The sequence below is a fragment of the Ornithorhynchus anatinus genome, chromosome 1 (assembly GCF_004115215.2).
Source record: "Ornithorhynchus anatinus isolate Pmale09 chromosome 1, mOrnAna1.pri.v4, whole genome shotgun sequence".
NCBI lineage: Eukaryota > Metazoa > Chordata > Mammalia > Monotremata > Ornithorhynchidae > Ornithorhynchus > Ornithorhynchus anatinus.
In genome coordinates this window covers 136,636,457-136,658,858 of record NC_041728.1, presented here as the reverse complement: position 1 = coordinate 136,658,858, position 22,402 = coordinate 136,636,457, and the positions used below count along the sequence as shown (strand labels likewise).

Sequence of the window (22,402 nt, the reverse complement as noted above, 5' to 3'; positions counted from 1 at the left end):
AGATGTCTTTACTACTCTGCTAGTTACTATCTCAGAATCTCTGTCCATCTGTCTCTTGTGGAAATTCAGCAGTTCTAAAGACTTTATCAAATACCGAAACGGGCTCAAAGAAGTAGAATGCTGAATCTCTGATTTATTGATCTGTACCCATTAGACTTCCTCTTGTTTCTTTCTTATTTGTTTCTGTTTCAATAATGGTGTTTAACTGCAAGTGGGAAATGCAAAGGCTAATGATCGATTAGATCCCATTAATATTCTACTGTACGAACCTTCTAACTTGAGGGCCGGTCTCTTGAGCTATGGCCACTGATTCCTGAGCTTTTTCCTCTCCTTTCACCTCCACGTTTTCCCTTTGCTCCTCCTCCATCCAATGTATAACTAGACTTTCTGCTGAGGAAAGGTCACATACACCCAGGTGACCAGTTGAATGCACTGGATTCTCCAAAAGGCCACAGGAAGTGGACAGCTTGAAGAGAATGGCAGAAGACAAGGTAAAACCGCTTTTCCTGTATTTTAATATTGAAGGGGAGGGGTGGGAGAGTTGTGATTTAATGAACTGCCAGGGAGCCGGTGTCCTTGCAGTTGCAAATTCAGATAGCAGGTGCGTAGAGTCAGAGTCAGCTGCTTTCTGATAGTCCCTTCTTAGCAAATCCTTTGTCATGTTTTTTCGCAGGCAAATGTATCCCTGATGGTTAAGATCTTTTAAAAATAACTTCTCTATCTGCCTAGTTGTGCGAGGAGCTTTAACAGAAGTAGCTCCGTCCCTAACTAGTTTTATTCCAAAGCCACGTATATTATCTAATAAAGGTCATTAAAATTAAGCAACAAGTCATTCCCCATTACGACATTCTGGTTTTCAATCATAAAGCATTTTTATTCAATTCTGCTCCATTTACAGAGAGCCCAGCACCTTTGACAGCCAATGAGGAAGGTTGCTCCGAAAAGATGCAGCTTTATGCACTTGTATGCACTTTGGGTAATTGGTGTTCACCCACCCTCAGCCCCTCCACACTGATGTACATATCCGTAAATTATTTATTTATATTAATGTCTGTCTTCACCTCTACTATGTAAATTCACTGTGGGCAGGGAACGTGTCTGCCAACTAATAATAATGATAATAACGTGGGTATCTGTTAAGCGCTTACTATGTGCAGAGCACTGTTCTAAGCGCTGGGGTAGACACAGGGGAATCAGGTTGTCCCACGTGGGGCTCACAGTCTTAATCCCATTTTACAGATGAGGTAACTGAGGCACAGAGAAGTTAAGTGACTTGCCCACAGTCACCCAGCTGACAAGTGGCCGAGCCGGGATTCGAACCCATGACCTCTGACTCCAAAGCCCGGGCTCTTTCCACTGAGCCACACTGCTTCTCAACTAGGTTGTATTATACTCTCCCAGGTGCTTAGTACAGTCCGCTGCACACAGTAAGCGCTCAATAAATACCATTGATAGAGAGCTTTACCACTCGCAGCTTTTCTTTTCAGCTCCATTTCCTAAGGCAGCCATTCTTCCAGATAGTCATTCTCTTCTCAAACTGGAGGAAATTCTTGATACAAATGGGAACTGGGGCGATCGATCCATGGTAATGGGAGAGAGCAGGAATCCAGACTCCCTAATACCAGAATGCCTTTGTCGCTCAGCCCTCTCACCTAATCATGAAGGCCAAAGGGGTCCAGTGCCCCAGATGTGTTATCGATCGATCAGTTGTATTTATTGAGCACTTACTGCGTGCAGAGCACTGTACTAAGCTTATGGGAGAGCACGATATAATGGAGTTGGTAGACACGTTCCCTGCCCACAGCAAGCTTCCAATCTAGGGTCTAATTGCATTTTATATGGGTTTCAGCTGCGGTTACTGGGGGAGGTGAGAGAATTCTGTTTAAACATGATAATAGTAATAATGATGGTACTTGTTAAGCGCTTACTATATGCCAAGCACTGATCTAAGCGCTGGGGTAGATACAAGGTAATCAGGTTGTACCATATGGGGCTCACAGTCTTAATCCCCATTTTACAGATGAGGTAACTGAGGCCCAGAGAAGTTAAGTGGCTTGTCCATGTTCACGCAGCAAACAAGGGGCGAAGCCGGGATTAGAACCCACATCCTCTGACTCCCAAACCCGGGCTCTTTTCATTAAGCCACGTTGATTCTCTCGAAGGGTCAGATCGGGGGTCAGATGATGGAAAGGGTCAGAAGTCACAGATGATAAATATAAATAGGTTGCTATTAGCTTGTTTGGGGATGACTCTGGAGAAATTGTTCAGCATTTTCCTTCTATTTGAATATGGAACATTTTCACGATTTCAGTCAATCGGTCGGTCAATCGTATTTACTGAGTGCATACTGGGTGCCGAGCACTGTACTGAGCGCTTGGGAGACTACAATAAGAACCAGATACATTCCCTGCCCACAATTAGCTTACTTTCGAGAGGGATTTCATTTAAACTAACTTGTCCCTAAACGTGTATGATTCTCTGTGTGATTTGGTTTCCAAAAGTTAAAGTCACTACGCCTTGGATTTTTATAATGCTCTTTGATCCAAAACACATCCATGTCACTTATCTGATCACCTCCTAATGCCGCAAAATGTGGCTACTAAGCTCGTTGTGGGCAGGGAAAGTGTGAATCGTCTCTGTTACATTGTACTCTCCCAAGTGCTTAGCACGGTGCTCTGCAAATAGTAAGTGCTCAATAAATACAATTGATTGATAGTATTCTTATCATCTCCTGTTATTGAAGAGGAAATTAAAAGTAGCTGGAGCTTGCCCAAGAATGCCCACGCATCAGAGAAGGGGCTAGGAATCAAACTCAGCTCTTTTTCCACCCGACCTAACACTCTCAAAGAAGCAGTGTGGCCTAGTGGATAGAGCCCTGGCTTGGGAGTCAGAGATGGGTTCTAGTCCCGGCTCTGCCTCTTGTCTGCTGTGTGACCTGGGGCAAGTCACTTCACTTCTCTGGTCCTAAGTTCCTTCGTCTGTAAAATGGGGATGAAAAATGAGAGCTCCATATGCGACCTGGAATGTGTCCCACCTGACTATCTTGCATCTACCCCAGGGCTTAGAACAGTGCCGGGCATGTAATAGATACCATTTAAAACAATAAAAAAACCAACTGGCACAAAGGATGTGATTTTAGTATTGGTGGTCTGTGTAGTTCTATATGCAAGCTCTCGTTTCTGCTAGCTGTGTTCCCGCTCAAGCAGGGAATGCAATGAATCAGCAAGAGGGCAGGGTGTAGCATATTGCAAAGAGCATCAATCAATCAATCATCAATCAATCATCAATCAATCATATTTAAAGGCCCTTGCATGCAAAGGTTCTTATGATGATGATGATGATGGCATTTGTTAAGCACTTACTCTGTGCAAGACACTGTTCCAAGTGCTGGGGAGGACACATGGTGATCAGTTTGTCCCACGTGGGACTCACAGTTTTAATGTCCATTTTACAGATGAGGGAACACAGCTGACAAGTTGTGACAATAAGGAGGAAATGTCTCTCCTTATTGCTGTATTGTAATAATAATGTTGATATTTGTTAAGCGCTTACTATGTGCAGAGCACTGTTCTAAGCGCTGGGGGAGATACAGGGTCATCAGGTCGTCCCACGTGAGGCTCACAGTTAATCCCCATTTTACAGATGAGGTAACTGAGGCACAGAGAAGTGAAGTGACTTGCCCACAGTCACACAGCTGACAAGTGGTGGAGCTGGGATTTGAACCCATGACCTCTGACTCCCCAGACTGTGCTCTTTCCACTGAGCCACGCTGCTTCTCTTATAATAATAATGTTAGTATTTGTTAAACGCTTACTATGTGCCGAGCACTGTTCTAAGCGCTGGGGTAGATACAGGGTAATCAGGTTGTCCCATGTAGGGCTCAAAGCCTTCATCCCCATTTTACAGATGAGAGACCTGAGGCACAGAGAAGTACGTGACTTGCCCAAAGTCACACAGCCGACAGGTGGCAGAGGTGGGATGTGCTGTAAGCATGTTGTGGGCAGGAAATGTCTCTCCTTATTGCTGTATTGTAATAATAATGTTGATATTTGTTAAGCGCTTACTATGTGCAGAGCACTGTTCTAAGCGCTGGGGTAGGCACAGGGGAATCAGGTCGTCCCACGTGGGGCTCACAGTCTTAATCCCCATTTTACAGATGAGGTAACTGAGGCACAGAGAAGTGAAGTGACTTGCCCACAGTCACCCAGCTGACAAGTGGCAGAGCCGGGAGTCGAACCCATGACCTCTGACTCCGAAGTCCAGGCTCTTTCCACTGAGCCACGCTGCTTCCCAAAGTATTGCACTTTCCAAGCACTTAGTACAGTGCTCTGCACACAGTGAGTACTCAATAAATCCGAATGAATGAATAAATGAATAACTACCAGGCCCTTTTCATTGCTCGGAATCTGTTTTTTCGCCATTCAGAGATAGTTCCCTGGCTCGTCATGCGGAAGGCTGCTGGCCTTCGTGGTTTTTCATCCCCTCATGGCGCAGTAGGTTGTGTTTTCTAAATGACCATGGGGCAGGGTTCCAAAGGGTCAGGGTTTAAAGTCTCTAGATAAACTGTCCTATTTGCAGCCCCATCTTCACCGACTACTAAACGTAGCCGATTCTACTGCCTACGGCGCTAGAGGATTTAAAGTTGGATGTTGCTTCTCCAGATCTCACGAGAGGAAAGAGGGAGAGGAAAAGCGGGGAACAAGATGAGCTCGTTGTGGGCAGAGAATGTTTGTGTTTATTGTTATATTGTACTCGCCCGAGCACTTAGTACAGTGCTTTGCCCACAGTAAGCGCTCAATAAATACGACTGAACTGAATGAATGAAGAAGGCAGAGAGATTACAGGGTTCAGAGAGTGGACTCGGTTCGGCCAAAGGAAGGGGGAAGCCGTGTGGGGTAGTGGAAAGTGCAAGGGCCTGGGAGTCAGAGGACCTGGGTTCTAATTCCGGCTCTGACACGTGTCGGTCGTGTGACCGTGGGCAAGTCACGTGCTTCTCTGTGCCTCAGTTATCTCACCTATAAAACGGGGATTAAATCCTACTCCCTCCTACTTAGGCTGTGAATCCCATATGGGACAGGGACTGTACTATGCTAATTAACTTTTAACCATCCCAGTGCTTACAGTAAGTGCTCAATAAATACGATCGAATGAATGAATAGTGCTTAGCGCATAGTAAATGCTTAACAAATACTATTAAAAATAAAAGCAGGATGGTAGAAGATAGGAAATAGCCATATTGATCAGACTGTTCCAAGTCTCTACATAAAGAGTTTGGGGATTTCTGGCTCATATTTATGCATCTCCAGGTCAGAATTTTCGGGCAGCTGACTTGCGCTATGACTTGTGGGAAGCTTTTATTTGATAAACCTGATTCATCCCTGATTTATATTTTATCTTCCCACCCTTTTTACCCCCATATTTATTTATGCATCTCCGAGTCAGAATTTTTAGTGGGGCGACTTGCACTGCGACTTGTGGAAAGCTTTATTGGGGATCAACCTGATTCATCCCGGATTAATAATTTATCTTCCCAGCATTTTTACCCCCCCACCATTTGAAACTTCTGTGTCACCTGAACTCCAGGTTATTTATTCTACTTCCCAACCCCTGACCCCAGTACACACATCCACTGCCCTGAAGCACTTAACTCTATTGCTTCACCCTTTCTGTATTATTTTAGTGCCTGTTTCTCCCTCTAGACTCTAAATTCCTTTTTCAAGAGGTCCCCCCCAATTAAGCTCTCTTTTTCCAAGCTCCCTCTCCCTTCTGAAGCAGCATGGCTTAGAGGAAAGAACACGGGCTTGGGAATCAGAGGACGTGGGTCCAGCTCCACTAACTGTCTGCTGTGTGACCTTGAGCAAGTCACTTAACTTCTCTGTGCCTCAGTTACCTCATCTGGAAAATGAAGACTGTGAGCCCCAAGTGGGACAACCTGATGACCTTGTATCTACCCCAGCGCTTAGAACAGTGCTTGGCACATAGTAAGCACTTAATAAATGCAATCATTATTATCTATGGATTTGGGTCTGTGACTCTGATGTGTTATAGCCTCCAAAGCGGTTAGTACAGTGGCTCAGGACAGTAAGCCTGCAATAAATACCAAGGATTGATTGACTGAAGCCTAATTCAATTGTACTCTCCTGACTGTTTACAAGTGGTCTACCCACGGTAAACACTCAATAAATATCATTGATTAATTGATTGATTGAGGACAGGGATTGCATCTAATTCTATCATACTCTCCCAACTGCTAAGTACACAGGTTAGTACATAGGGTAAGTGCTCAATAAATACTACAGGTTGATTAGTGAGAAAGTACTATTAAAAAGTGAGAAAGGTGCTAATAATAAGAACGATGGCATTTGTTAAGCGCTTACTATGTGCCAAGCACTGTTCTAAGCCCTGGGGTAGATACAGGTAATGAGTTTGTCCCACTTGGGGCTCGCAGTCTCAATCCCCATTTTAAAGATGAGGTCACTGAGGCCCAGAGAAGTGAAGTGACTTGCCCAAAGTCACAGTGCTGACAAGTGGCAGAGCCGGGATTAGAACCCATGACTTCTGATTCCCAAGCCAGGCTCTTTCCACTACGCCACGGTGCTTCCCCTAAATAAATAATTGTGATACCAGACTATCAGCTGCAGCCTAGATCACTCTATCATATAGACAAACTAGACTGTTGCCAACTGATTCTTTTTGAATAGTATTGGTTAAGTGTTTACTATGTGCCCAGGCACTATACTAAGCACATAACAAGATTATCAGGTTGGACACAGTCCTAGCCTCTCACAGGGCTCATGGTCTTAATCCCCATTTTACAGCTGAGGTAACTGAAGCCCAGAGAAGTGAAGTGACTGGCCCAGTGTCACCCAGCAGACAGATGGAGGAGCTCAGATTAGAACCCAGGTCCTTCTGATTCCCAGGCCTGTGCTCTACCCACTAGACTATGTTGATTCCCCTGCCTTCAACGGCCTTTCGACTGCTTAGGGTGTCAAGCTGTCTGGACTCTGAGCCCTGTGTGAGGTTCTGTGAGGTACTGTGAGATACTATGAGGTTCCACAGAAGCAGCACGGCGTAATGGATAGAGCATGGTCTGGGAATCAGAAGGTCTTGGGTTCTAATCTAGGCTCTGCCACTTGTCTACTTGCTGTGTGACCTTGGTCAAATCACTTAGCTTCTCTGTGCCTCAGTTACCTCATCTGTAAAATGGGGATGAAGGCTGTGAGCCCCATGTGGGACGTGGACTGTGTCCAACCTGATTTGCTTGTATCCACCTCGGAACTTAGTCCAGTACCTGGTACATAGTAAGTGCTTAAAAAATACCACAGATATTATGGTCTACCCAAGCCTCAAATTCCATCATACCCATGGGAACAGAAAATAGCTGTGATTTTCTTAATGCCCTGCACAGAGGCTGGGGCCAAAGGAGTACTCATGTATTTATTGGACATTGTTGGTAGGAGGATCAACCACCCTCATCATCATCATCATCATCATCATCATCAAAGGTACTTACTGAGCATTTACTGTGGACAGAGCAATTAATCAATTTATCATTTTTATTGAGCACTTACCAGGCTCAGAACATGTACGAGAGCTTAGGAAAATACAAGAGTTGGCGGATACATTCCAGTCAGTTGGTCAATCAAAGGACTTTATCAAGCACTTACTGTGTGCAGAGCACTGAATTAAGTGCTTGGGAGAGTAAAACAAAAATAAACAGACATATTCCTTGCCCACAGTGAGCTTACCGTCTCATGGGGGAGATGGATTTTAATATAAATAAATCATTTATAGTATATAATCTATAGCTACGTACGTACGTGTTGTGGTCTTGAGAGTGGGGCGAATGGGAAGCAGCGTGGCTCAGTGGAAAGAGCTTGGGCTTCGGAGTCAGAGGTCGTGGTTCGACTCCCTGCTCTGCCTCTTGTCAGCTGTGTGACTGTGGGCAAGTCACTTCACTTCTCTGTGCCTCAGTTACCTCATTGTAAAATGGGGATTAACTGTGAGCCTCATGTGGGACGACCTGATTACCCTGTATCTCCCCCAGCGCTTAGAACAGTGCTCTGCACATAGTAAGCGCTTAACAAATACCAACATTATTATTATTATCAGCTGTCCAAGGTCAGTCCTGAGCATATATAGAGGACTCCCTCCTTCCTGACCTTGGATTCTTAGGAGATTCCACAGCTGGAGGTGGGAGAGAGGAGTGTCAGGAAGAAGCATGGCCTAGGGGAAAGAAAGCAGCCCTGGCAGTCAGGAGACCTGAGTTCTAATTCCAGCTCTGCCACTTGCCTGCTGTGTGATCTTTAATTAAAATCACTTAACTTCTCCCTGCCTCAGTTTCCTCCTCTGGAAAATGGAGGTTAAATACACATTCTCCCACCTACTTAGATTGTGAGCCCCATACGGGACACGGGCTTATCTTGAATTGACCCAGTACTTAGCACTTATTAAATACCAACAAATTCTCTTATTTTTAGAAAATGAAAAAAGAGTTGTGATCTAGTGGTTCAAGTCCCAGCCTGAGAATCAAAATGGTTGTAAATGCAGTTTTGTGGGGCTACCTTAACCCCTCAGAGCCTCTATTTCTTCATCATTAAAATAGACATGACACTATTCCTTCTTCCCAGTGGTGTTGCGAGGATTAAGAAAGCTTTTGAAAAAAATATAGGTTGGTTAAGTGCTTAGTTAAGTGTCCCTTACGGGGCTCACGATCTGATGTGAATTTAACCTCCGTTTTTCAGAGGAGGAAACTGAGACAGGGAGAAGTCAATCAGTGGTATTGATTGAGCACTTACTGAGTACAGAACATTCACTTATTCATTCAATAGTATTTACTGAGTGCTTACTATGTGCAGAGCACTGTACTAAGCGCTTGGAATGTACAAATCGGTAACAGAATTCAATTACTCATTCAGTAGTATTTATTGAGCGCTTACTGTTCATTCATTCAATAGTATTTATTGAATGTATTGAATGAATTGCTTACTGTGTGCAGAGCACTTTTCTAAGTGATTGGGAAGGTACAATGCAGCCTTAAATGGACACATTCCCTGCCCACAGTGAGCTTACAGTCACAAAAACTCTAGCGGTTGCCCATCTATCTCCACATCAAACAAAAACTCCTCACCATTGACTTTGAAGCAATCCATCTCCTTTGCCCCCTCCTACCTCACCTTGCTAGAGAAGCAGCGTGGCTCAGTGGAAAGAGCCTGGGCTTGGGAGTCAGAGGTCGTGCGTCCGAATCCCATCTCTGCCACTTGTCAGCTGGGTGACCGTGGGCAAGTCACTTAACTTCTCTGTGCCTCAGTTTCCTCATCTGTAAAATGGGGATTAAGACTGTGAGCCTCACGTGGGATAACCTGATTACCCTGTATCTACCCCAGCGCTTAGAACAGTGCTCTACACATAGTAAGCGCTTAACAAATACCAACATCATTATTATTATTATTATTACTCTCCTACTACAACTCAGCTTGTCCACTTCGTTCCTTTAATGGTAACCTTCTCACTGTGTCTCAATCTCACCTATCTCGCCACCCACATCCTGCCTCTGGCCCGGAATGCCCTCCCTCCTCATATCCAACAGACGGTTACTCTCCCCCCTTTCAAAGTCTTATTGAAGGCACACCTCCTCCTGGAAGCTTCCTGACAATCCCCCCTTTCCTCTTCTCCCACTCCCTTTGACATCAGCCTGACCTCCCCCCTTTGTTCTTCCCCCTTCCCTTACCCAAAGCATTTATATACATATCTGTCTTTTTTTATATTAATATCTGTCACCCCCAGACACTGGGGGAGCTTAGAACAGTGCTTGGCACCTAGTAAGCGCTTAACAAATGCCAACAATATATACGGTACGATTGAGTTGGTAGACATGATCCCTGCCCACAAGGAACTGATATAGTTTAGAGAGATTAAATGCCATATTAACTCAAAACATTGTTAGTATAATTATTAATAATGTATTATTAAATTATTTTAGGTGGTCTCATAATTTCGGGTCAGTATACCAAAATGAAGGGTAAGCAGCCTCCCAGAGAGGTTGGGATATTTCCCTCCATGCAAACATGTGAAAAAAAGGAGAAGAGCTGAATCCTTCTTGTCCAGGGACTTGAGTTGTAACTGCTCCTTGGGGACCGGTCCCAGCTCCTTCCTTTAGGAAAGAAAAGTCAAAGGGAATGAATCTTTTTTTTATTTTTTGTGGTATTTGTTGAGCACTTGCTATCTGTCAAACTATCTGTTATTAAATATTATTATTTAATAAATAATCCATTATTATTTTAAATAACTAAATTGAATTATTTATTTAATAAAATGTTAGTTATTTATTAATAATAATAATGGTATCTGTTAAGCATTTACTATGTGCCAGGCACTATTCTAAGCAATGGGGTAGGTATAAAATAATCAGATCGGACACATTCTCAGTCCCACACGGTCTTAATCCTCATTTTACAGATGAGGGAACTGAGGCCCAGAGAAGTTAAGTGCCTTGCTCAAAGTCAAGTGGCAGAGTCTGGATTAGAACACATGACCTTCTGACTCCCGGGCCTGGAACAGGGAAGCAAATTAATGTATGTGTGGTGGGGGGGCGAGGGGAGGAGCTGGATGACTCTTGGGTCCCTTCCAAAGCTGCAGCACCTGGAAATAGCATAATTTCACAATAATATAATAATAATGATGGTATTTGTTAAGTGCTTACTATGTGCCGGGCACTGTTCTAAGCGCTGGGTTAGATACAAGGTAATCAGGTTTTCCCACATAGTAGGGATCACAGTCTTAATCCCCATTTTACAGAAGAGGTAACTGAGACACAGAGAGGTTAAGTGATTGGCCCAAAGTCACTCACTGATATGTGGCAGAGCGGGGATTAGAACCCACAGTCTCTGACTCCCAAGCCTGGTCTCTTGCCACTAAGCCACGCTGCTTGTTAGAGCAATATCCTTTAGCGATTTGAATCTGAGGAAGAAAACAGCTCCAACCCCACTATCGTAGATTGCCCCTTGCCTACCGACAACTAAACTGCCGGGTTGAAGACATAACGGGTTTAGTACCCAGATGATGATGGTGATGGGGATGATGAAGATCATTCAAATGCTGATCGATGATCGCAGGCAGATGTCCATTTTGTCAGGAATGTATTTGCACCAGTCGCTTTTCATTTTCTGTTCTCTCCCTTCCCTGGGTATGGGACACTTCTTCCCACCCCTTCAAAACCCTACAGAAAGCTCATCCTTCCCAGATTGAGCCCCCCTTTTCCTCTGCTCCTCCTCCCCTCCCTATAGCTCTGTCTCCCTCCTTCTCCTCTATCCCTCTCTCCACCCTACCGCACTTGTGCATATAATAATAATTAATGATAATTTTGGTATTTGTTAAGCGCTTACCATGTGCCAAGCATTGTTCTAAGCCCTGGGTAGATACAAGGTAATCAGGTTGTCCCACGTGGGGCTCACAGTCTTAATCCCCATTTTCCAGATGAGGTAACTGATGCACAGAGAAGTGAAGTGACTTGCCCACAGTCACACAGCTGACAAGTGGCAGAGCCGGGATTAGAACCCACGACCTCCGACTCCCAAACCCGTGCTTTTTCCACTGAGCCATGATGCTTCTCAGTTCTATTTTTTTTTTCATGATGTGAATATATCTATAATTCCATTTATTTATATTGATGTTATTGATGCATGTCTACCTGTTTTGTTTTAATAATTACAATAATAATTATGGTATTTGTTAATCGCTTACTATGTGCCAAGCACTGTTCTAAGCACTGAAATACGGAACACTTCACAGATTTGTGTGTCACTGTTCTAAGTGCTGGGGGAGATTCAAAGTTATCAGGTTGTCCCAAGTGGGGCTCACAGTCTTCAACTCCATTTTCCAGATGAGGAAACTGAGGCATAGAGAAGTTAAACAACTTGCCCATAGTCACACAGCTGACAGGTAGCAGAGCCGGAATTAGAACCCACGACCTCTGACTCCCAAGCCCAGGCTCTTTCCACTAAGCCACACTTTGTTGTTTGTCTCCCCCACTTCTAGACTGTGAGCCTGTAGTTAGGTAGGGATTTTCTCCATTTGTTGCCAAATTGTCCTTTCCGAGTGCTTAGTACAGTGCTCTTCACACACTAAGCTCTCAGTAAATATGATTGAATGAATGGAGGAATAAATGACACCAAATCAATAACTCATTCCTCTCGCCCAGTTTGAAGCTGAGGGGAGGAAGAGGGCATCCAAGACGGGGTACCTTGGCTTGGCTTGGAAGCGTCCTCCCATACAACCACAATTCAAGTGCTCAGCTGGGATCTGAAATATTTATAAAGAGAGAAACGAAGTGGCTTCTAAGCACCAAAAGACCCTCCATCCCGAATCCTAGTTCAGAATTAATAATGCATCGACAATAGAGAGAGGAAATGATTAATAGCTTTGACATTCTCATATTGAAAACATCCATCAGACGAATGGGGCATTTTGACACAAGATCGGAAACGGCCCAGTCTGGAGTCTTTAAGAAATCGGTTTAGCGTCGGACAGAAAGACGTGCGACCGGAATCATTCGCTGTTGTATTCTTCGCCCTTCCCAGGACTCCACCGCAACTTTGTTTTTCTCCGTCATCACTGCAGTCCTGGGCTCCTTTCAGTTTGGATACAGCGCCGGGGTGATCAATGCCCCACAGAAGGTGAGTCGAACCTCTCTAATGATCCGGTGGCCAGTTCCAGAAATCCGTTATTTATCAGCTCTCTGTCATTAGCAGAGCGGTATCCTTTGTCCTTGATACCAGGGTCGTTCTCTGATATAAAAAGTGGACGCATTTTGGGGGGTGGTGAAAGATCCTTGGGTGAAGCAGAACATAATTGTAGAGCGAAGCAACTTGGCTTCGATGCCCAATTGGTGATCTGCTGAGAACGGGTGATTAATTAATCAGTTGTATTTATTGAGCGCTTACCGTGTGCAGGTCACTGAACTAAGTTCTGGGGAAAGTATAATCAGTGATAATGAATGATCCACTGCCATGATTTTTGGAGTTCATGATGAAACTAAAGTCACAGTTGATCCAGGCCCCACCATTGCCCAAGGGGTAAAAAAGGAAACTTTGTGGAGGGAAGGGAGCACTTTTTTTCTTTTAATTTTTTTTACTAGTATTGTTAAGCATTTACTATGTGTCAAGCACTATTCATTCATTCATTCAATAGTATTTATTGATTGCTTACTGTTTGCAAAGCACTGTGCACTTGGGAGAGTACAATAGAACAATAAATAGACACATTCCCTACCCACAGCAAGCTTACAGTCTAGAGGGGGAGGCAGACATTACTATAATTCTAAGTGCTGGGGTAGAGACAGGTTAATCAGGCCAGATACAGTCCTTATCCCACTTGGGGCTCACAGTCTAAGTGGGCCCATTTTGCAGTTGAGGAAACTGAGGCACAGAGAAGTTGAGTGACTTCCCCAAGGTCACACAGCAGACAAGTGGCAGAGCCGAAACTAGAACCTGGGTTCTAATAATACCAATCGGAAAAGCTGTCGTAGGAAGGCTCTTCCCACATTGCCCACGTACATTCTACCTTATAAGATAGAGACGTTGAGTAGGAGCTGGGGAAGAGCAACAACAGGTCATAAGTAATAATAATAAATGTGATATTGTTAAGCACTTACTGTGTGCCAGGCACTGTACTAAGCGTTGAGGTAGATGCAAGTTAAGCCTTATTTCCCTTTTGACAGGTGAAGTAACTGAGGAACGGAGAAGTTAAATGACCTGCCCAAGGTCACAGCAGACAAGTGGCAGAGCCGGGATTAGAACCCTAGTCCTTCTGACTCCCAGGCCCGGGCTCTGTCCAGGAGGCCGTGCTTTAATGCTTGTACCATTATAGGGTACAAGGAAGCAGATATGGGGTCTTGGAGACGATGTAGGTGAGGGAGCGGAGAAAGGTTTACCTCTGATGAGCCAAAAGGATTGAACATCCGATTCCCCTTTCCCTGAAACAGAATTGAAAAGAATAATACAAGTTGAATAAGAATTTGGGAAAGGGAAGGGAAAAAAGAAATGGCATGTGGAGGATAGGACTGGGAAAACCTGTCACGCTATTTGCTAATAAGGGAGGGCACATTGATATCGTTGAGCTATTGAGGTGAGTTCGGAAAAAGAGCCTCATCATCTCTGCTCTGGGCAATCCCTGCCAATGTTAGCTTGGGGTTTCTATTAAATTGACCCTGTGCAGATTGAGATCAAAATAGGAATTCCTTACGGGAAAACCTTTTTTTAAAATATCCCATTATCAGAGTGGGGGATTGTAGGAGTGGACACGTGAAGGAGCTTATGTGTGTGCTATGATGGCATTTCCTGTTGAGAACATGGACAAACCTCTGAAAACTTAGGGACCAAAATCTATCCCAAGGAACTGATCATAGCGCTATTACTCCCTCATCCCTGCAAGTCTTCGATCAATCAATTTATTGAGCACTTCCTGTGTGCAGACCACTATACTACCACTGTACCACACTATACTTCTCTGTGTACAGAGAAGCAGCGTGGCTCAGTGGAAAGAGCACGGACTCTGGAGTCAGAGGTCACGGGTTCAAATCCCAGCTCTGCCACTTGTCAGCTGTGTGACTGTGGGCAAGTCACTTCACTTCTCTGGGCCTCAGTTCCCTCATTTGTAAAATGGGGATTAAGACTGTGAGCCCCACGTGGGACAACCTGATTCCCTTGTGTCTACCCCAGAGCTTAGAACAGTGCTCTGCACATAGTAAGCGCTTAACAAATACCAACATTATTATTATTATTACTAAGTGCTCGGGAGACTTTAATATAACAATGTAACCGAGCTGGTAGACATGTGCCCTGCCCACAGTGAGCTTGGAGTCTAGAGGGAGAGTCAGATATTAATATAAGAAGCAGCATGGCTTAATGGAGAAACCATAGGCCTGGGAGTCAGAAGAACTTGGGTTCTAATACTGGTTTTGCCAATTGCTTGCTGTGTGACCTTGGGGAAGTCATTTAAAATCTCTTTGTCTCCCTTTCTTCAGCCGCAAAATGGAGGTACCTGTTCTCCCACCTAGACTGTGAACCCCATGCGGGACAGGGACTGGGTCTGACCTAGTCCACTTGTACCTACCCCAGCTCTTAGAATAGTGTTTGACACAAGGTAAATGCTTAACAAACACCATTGAAAATGAATACATACAAGCATACACACAGACATAAATGAATCAATCATATATACATGATAATAATTACAGTATTAAGTGCTTACTATGTGCCAGGCACTGTGTGGATACAAGCAAATCGGGTTAGATGGAGTCCCTGTCCCACATGGGACTCACAGTCTCCATCCTCATTTTACAGATGAGGTCACTGAGGCTCAGAGAAGTGAAATGACTTGCCTAAGGTCACACAACAGACAAGTGTTTTGTTTTGCTGTCTCCCGCTTCTAGACTGTGAGCCGGTTACTGGGCAGAGATTGTCTCTGTCTGTTGCCAAACTGTACACTCCAAGCGCTTAGTATAGTGCTCTGCACATAGTAAGCAGTATGGCTCAGTGGAAAGAGCCCAGGCTTGGGAGTCGGAGGTCACGAGTTCGAATCCAGACTCTGCCACTTGTCAGCTGTGTGACTGTGGGCAAGTCACTTAACTTCTCTGGGCTTCAGTTACCTCATCTGTAAAATGGGGATCAAGATTGTGAGCCCCACTTGGGACAACCTGATTACCCTGTATCTACCCAGCGCTTAGAACAGTGCTCTGCACATAGTAAGTGCTTAACAAATACCAACATTATTAGTAAGCGCTCAATAAATACAAATGAATGAATAAATGAATGAATGAATGAAGTGGCACATCAGGGATAAGAACCCATGACCTTCTGACTCCCAGGCCTGGGCTGTAGCCATTAAGCCATGCTACTTCTCTAAGTGTTGTGGGGCTAAAGGAAGGGTGAATAAATGGAGCAAATGCAGTGGAAGGATGATGCAGAAGGGGGTGGGAGAAGAGGAAATGAAGTCTTGTTCCTCCTAGAGTGCAACGAATAAGTAGAAAGCAGGGGTGCAGCCTATTTGCTTTACATGCCAAGCCCATTTATAGCCATTTAATGTTGGTATTTGTTAAGCGCTTACTATGTGCAGAGCACTGTTCTAAGCACTGGGTAGTACAGGGTAATCAGGTTGTCCCACGTGAGGCTCACAGTTAATCCCCATTTTACAGATGAGGTAACTGAGGCACAGAGAAGCGAAGTGACTTGCCCACAGTCACACGGCTGGCAAGTGGCAGAGCCGGGAGTCGAACCCATGACCTCTGACTCCCAAGCCCAGGCTCTTTCCACTGAGCCACGCTGTGCAGAGCCTCAGTAGCCACTATAAGCTTTGTCACTCTCGTTAGCCCACTATTTCCAAAATTCCTGCTGAGCCTGTGGCTGTGTAAGATGCTCTCTGTGGCTTTTTGTTCAGAAACTTGACAACCCATGGCATGGCTCCAAGTGGAATTCTCCTAACGCTGACTGTCTCACCTCTAGACTGTTAGCTCGTTGTGGGCAGGGAATATGTCTGTTTATTATTATTCTGTACTCTCCCAAACGCTTAGTACAGTGCTCTGCACACAGTAAGCACTCAAATATAATCGACTGACTGACCTTCCCCATGGCGACCTGCCATGGTAAAGAAGAGGGTAAAGAAGGTAAAGAGAGGGTGAATGGAGGGGTAGACAAACTTTTTAAGAAATATTTTGCAAAACTCTTTGACCGGCTCAGCCCAAGTATGTCAGGGCCAAAATATATATATTGTATATGTGTATATATGTGTGTGTGTGTATATATATATATATATATATATATATACATATATAGTGATAATAATAATTGTTATATTTGCTAAGTGCTTACTATATGCCAGGCACTGTACTAAATGCTGGGGTGGATGCAAGCAAATTGAATCAGACACAGTCCCTGTCCCACATTGGGCTAACAGTCTTAGTCCCCATTTTACAGATGAGGTCACCGAGGCACAGAGACGTTAAGTGACTTGCCCAAGGTCACAGAGAAGACAAGTGCCAGAGCTGGAATTAGAACCCATCGCCTTCTGACCCCCGGGCCCATGCTCTATCTACTACACTACATATATTTTACATATTTTTTAAAAAAAATCCAAACCTCATGTTTCTTAATGGCCCAAATAGAAACATCCTTGTTTTCAGTTCCATGGAAGGGAGATTTTCAACTAGTTCTTTTTACCATCATGTTTACCAACACTTATTCGAGTTTGTGCCTGTTAGGTTTGCTTTGGCCTGAATCTTAGATCAGCCCTCTATTGATCGGAATCAGAAATGTTTATTTCAAGTGAGATAATCTTGTCAAAATTACATCATCTCCATGCTGACTCAGCCATTATTTCCCAAATCCTTAACGCCATTTATGTGATAAATTTGGTCTCCTCACTGAAGCCCCACTGTAAGATGAACCGTTATTTCACAAGCCCGCATTACGGTCTCCCTATCAATAGGTTATTTTCCTAAGAGCTCGGCCTTTTGGCTAAGATTTATATTAATGTCTGTCTCCCCCTCTAGACTAATAAAGTTGTTGTGGGCAGGGAATGTGTCTACCAACTCTATTGTATCATACTCTCCCAAGAGCTTAGTACAGTGCAGTGCACACAGTAACCACATAATAAATGCCATTGATTGGTAAACTGGTTTCCACCGGTTCACGGATAATAAAAATTTGGGAATTCTGCATTAAATTAACTTTGCTTTGACAGCGTACAGTAACACAAACCCTGTTAATTACAGGTCCTAATTATAACAATCAACCGCAACCTCCAGAGAGAAATAGACCCAGATTCACCCAAATCCTAGAGGCAAGGCCCCCAAGTCAATGAACATCACACTTCATCATGCTACCCCCTTAAAATGATTCCAAGAAAAACTGGCAAAACTGTGTTTTTGACTCTGTGTTGTTTTTTTAATTTCAGGTGATAGAGTCCCATTACAGAAATGTACTTGGTATCTCCTTGGATGAGCGAGTGATCAACTTTACAGATTATGTAAATGTCAGTTCAGACTATACAGTGATGCCTGCAGAAATGGAAAAGGCTGAGCCATCTTCATCCCATGCAAGTGTTACCATGTACTGGTCTCTATCCGTGTCCATCTTTGCTGTTGGAGGGATGATCTCTTCCTTCTTTGGGGGATGGCTTGGAGACAAATTAGGAAGGTATGCAATCTCCTCAGGCTCTGGAACACGCAGTGAAAATTTTGATACTTTCCTTTAGAGAAATCTGGTGCTTGGGGTTAAGTCTTACATTTCTATTTACAAGGTAACTTAGAATTTTGAGGTTGGCACTCAAAACACCATGAGATTGGTCAGCTCTCCGCCGCCAGAACTTTCAAGCCAATTGTCTACACCTGCTGTCCCAAGTTCCTTTCCTCCAATTCTCTCCTTGATCCCCTCCAATCTGGCGTCTGTCCCCTTCACTCCACAGAAATTGCCCTTTCAAAGGAATGATCTCCTTCTTGCCAGATCAAATGGCCTCCACTCTATTCTCATTCCCTTCGACCTCTCAACTGCCTTCAACACTATCTACCAGTTCTTTCTCCTAGAAACACTGTCCAGTCTTGGCTTCGTTGTCACTGTCGTCTCCTAGTTCTCCTCCTATCTCTCTGGCCTCTCATTCTCAGTCTCTTTCAAGAGCTCCTCCTCCCCCTCCCATCTCCTAATTGAGGGGGGTCCCTCAAGGTTCAGTTCTGGGTCCCCTTCTGTTCTCCATCTATACCTACTCCCTTGGAGAACTCATTCACTCACATGACTTCAACTCCACCTCTATGTGCATGATTCCCAAATTTACATCTCCAGCCCTGATCTCTCTCCTTCTCTGTTGTCTTGTTCATTCATTCATTCAGTCATATTTATTGAGCACTTACTGTGTGCAGAGCACTGTACTAAGCTCATGGAAAGGACAGTTCGGCAACAGGTAGAGACAACCCACCCAACAACGGGCTCACAGTCTAGAAGGGGGAGACAGAAAGCAAAGCAAGTAGACGGGCATCAATACCATCAAACTAGATAAATAGAATCATAGTCTTGTATTTCCTCCTGCCTTCAAGACATCTCTACTTGGATGTCCTCCTGTCACCTCAAACTTAACATGTCTAAAACATAAATTCTTATCTTCCCACCCAACCCCTGTCCTCCCCATGACTTTCCCATCGCTGTCGACAGCACCATCATCCTTCCTGTCTCACAAGACCATAACCTTGGCATTATCCTCGAGTCCCCTCTATAATAATGTTGGTATTTATTAAGCGCTTACTATGTGCAGAGCACTGTTCTAACGCTGGGGTACACAGGGTAATCAGGTTGTCCCACATGAGGCTCACAGTCTTAATCCCGATTTTTACAGATGAGGTAACTGAGGCACAGAGAAATTAAGTGACTTGCCCACAGTCACACAGCTGACAAGTGGCAGAGCAGGGATTCGAACCCATGACCTCTGACTCCCAAGCCCATGCTCTTTCCACTGAGCCACGCTGCTAAATCTATCACTAAATCCTGTCATTTCAACCTTCACTAAAATCTGTCCTTTCCTCCGAAATGCTGCCAAGTTAATCTAATTATTTATGCTATCCCGCCTTGATTACTCTATCAGCCTCATTGCTGACCTCACAGCTTCCTGTCTCTTCCCACTTCAGTCCATACTACATTCTGCTGCCTGGATCATTTTTCTATAAAAGCACTGAGCCCATATTTCGCCTCTCCTCAAGAACCTCCAGTGGTTGCCCATCCACCTCCACATCAAATAGAAACTCCTCCCCCTTGACTTCAAAGCAATCACCTTATCCCCTCCTGCCTCACCTCACTACTCTCCTACTACAACCCAGCCCGCACACTTCGCTCCTTTAGTACTAATCTTCTCACGCTACCTCAACCTTGTCTCTCACACCACTGACCTCTTGCCCACATCCTACCTCTGGCCTGGAGCACTCTCCTTCCTCATATATTCATTCATTCTTTCAATTCTATTTCTTAAGCACTTCCTGTGTGCAAAGCATTGTACCAAGTGCTTGAGAAAGTACAGTACAATGAAAAGTGACATTTTCCACCCTCAGTGAGTTTACAGTCTACGGGAGGGAGACAGACAACAATACAAATAAATAAAATTATTAATATATCCATCAGACAATTACTCCCCACCTTCATAGCCTTATTGAAGGCACATCCTTTCCAAAAGGCCTTACCTGATAAGGCCCTCCTTTCCTCTTCTCCCACTCCCTTCGGCATCACCCTGACTTGCTCCCTTTACTCACCCCCGCCTCAGTCCTACAGCACTTATGTACATATCTGTTATTCATTTATTCATTTATTTATATTAGTATCTGTCTCCCCCTCCCTCTAGACTGAAAGCTTGTTACGGGCAGGTGATCTGTCTAGTGTTATTATTGAACTTTCCCAAGTACTTAGGACAGTGCACTTCATGAAGTAAGTGCTCAATAAATACAATTGAATGACAGAACAAAATGTAGATTTAAGGCAGTTACCTGGCTAATCTAGGAAATTGAAATCGAAACCCTGAATTTTCTGCCTCTGTTCTTGGATTTCCTCTGGCGGAGGAGACTAGCTTGTCGTGGGAAGGGAACACATCTACCAACTCTTTTGGACTCTCCCAAGCACTTAGTACAGAGTTCTGCTCAAAGTAAGCCCTCAATAAATACCACTGATGGATTGATTGATTGATTGATTGATTGATAGCCTAAAATGTGTATATGTAGTTGTCCCGTATCTTTGAAGAATGCACTACTGTCGACGAACGTCTCTCCATGAACCCAAGCCTGACTGGAAAAGACCAATGGAGAGGTTGGAAAATATCGATCCTAGACATTCTCACCAGGGTTGTTTGCATGTAGGGATAGATCCTTACAGTGCTAATGGGGCTTGTTAGAGATGGTGCCATTTTAGAAGGGATTTGAATGCCAGGAGAGCTGTGATCTGTCTTTTGTGAAGAGGGAATTCCAGGCCAGAACAGTGTGAGCAAGAGAGGATGGAGGCAGGAGAATTGAGAGAGAGTTAGGGTTAGAAGAAGGAAGACAGCAGTTTGGCTAATAGCCAGAGAAGAGAGCAGGTAGGTAAGGCAGGGCTAGATGGAGAAACTTGAAGTCGACTGTGGGGTTTTTGCTTGATGTGAAGAGACACAGAGAGCCACCGGAGTGTTTTGAGAAGAGGAGAGATGTGGGCTGAGCAATGCAGAAACATTAAATGGGGGAGAAGCTGGAGGCTGGGAGAACTGTGAAGAAACTGATGCAATTGTCTAGCCGGGAGAACAACACAGCTTGTGAACTAGGGTCGTAGCATTTTGGTGGGAGAGGAAGAAACAGATCAGGAAATATGGAACAGGAACAACCAGTAGTGTGAGAATGTGAGAATGTAAATTTTTTTTTTATGGTGTTTGTTAAGCACCATGTCCCAAGCACTGTTCTAAGCCCCGAGGTAAATGCAAGTTAATCCATTTGGATACGGTCCCCATGTTACATGGGGCTAACAGTCTTAATCCCCATTTTACAGATGAGGTAATTGAGAAGTGAAGTGAGTTGCTCAAGGTCTCACAGCAGACAAGTGGCAGAGGCCAGATTAGAACCCAGGTCCTTCTGACTCCCAGGACCGGACTCTACCCACTAGACCACACTATGGAGGTGTCCTGAAGGCACAAGGAGATGCGGATTACAAGTCACATGAGAAGTCAGGGCCAGAGAGGGAGATTTGGGAGTCTTAGCATTTTTGTATACATGTTTATTTAATTTGATAGTCAATTATTGACTTTGACTCCTCTTACCATTCATTTTGTGTTTGTATCCTCCATTAAAGTATAAATGGGTCTACCAACTCTATCATATTGTAATATCTATGCACACGGTAAGCGCTCGATAAATATGATTGATTGATTAACCGATAAATTCCCTGTAGGCAAGGGAATGTGCTTGCTTTTTTTAATTCCGGACTTTGCGAGCATTTAAAAATTGCACTGCACCAAGTGATTGTCTAGTAAATCCTGGTAGAACTTGTACTACTAGTCCTTCTCACTCAACCAATTATTTCATCAGGAAGTAGGCTAAGAATCTTGGTGAATTCCTCAGGACAGACAAATTTTCCTGGCAATTTCCAGAGCCCTGGTCTATTGATGTCAAGTGCTTTTATAAGGTTAAATATATTACAGAGGGCTTGCACTTTCTCTGATTCTGTTTTGCTGAAGAGACAAAGCCACTGGATTGTTTTTTACTCAGAGATGACACTGGATTTAGGTACGGCAGTGTTGACTATGTTTTAAATTAGCCTGTCCCGAAGGATTCTGGTTAAAATCTTGCTGGCAATGAAAAGCAGGTAGATTCACTTCTAGTTAACTCTCTACCCACTCTGTTTCATATAGAGTATGCATG

At 44.1% G+C, this 22,402-nt stretch overlaps 1 protein-coding gene across 4 annotated transcripts in view; it reads left to right on the top strand.

Moving 5' to 3' along the window:
* Positions 1-397: 397 nt before the first annotated feature.
* SLC2A2 (solute carrier family 2 member 2) overlaps positions 398-22,402 on the top strand; it is a 72,813-nt gene continuing 50,808 nt past the window's right edge. The window contains exons 1-4 of one of the 4 annotated variants that reach the window (XM_029075571.2): positions 400-491; positions 899-963; positions 12,579-12,674; positions 17,950-18,191. In XM_029075571.2, the coding sequence (XP_028931404.1) occupies positions 428-491; positions 899-963; positions 12,579-12,674; positions 17,950-18,191 (467 nt within the window). In that variant the 5' untranslated portion in view covers positions 400-427. Of the gene's footprint in view, positions 492-898; positions 977-12,578; positions 12,675-17,949; positions 18,192-22,402 lie in introns of those variants that run through there. The other 3 variants (XM_029075577.2, XM_029075585.2, XM_029075596.2) reach the window with 3 other exon arrangements.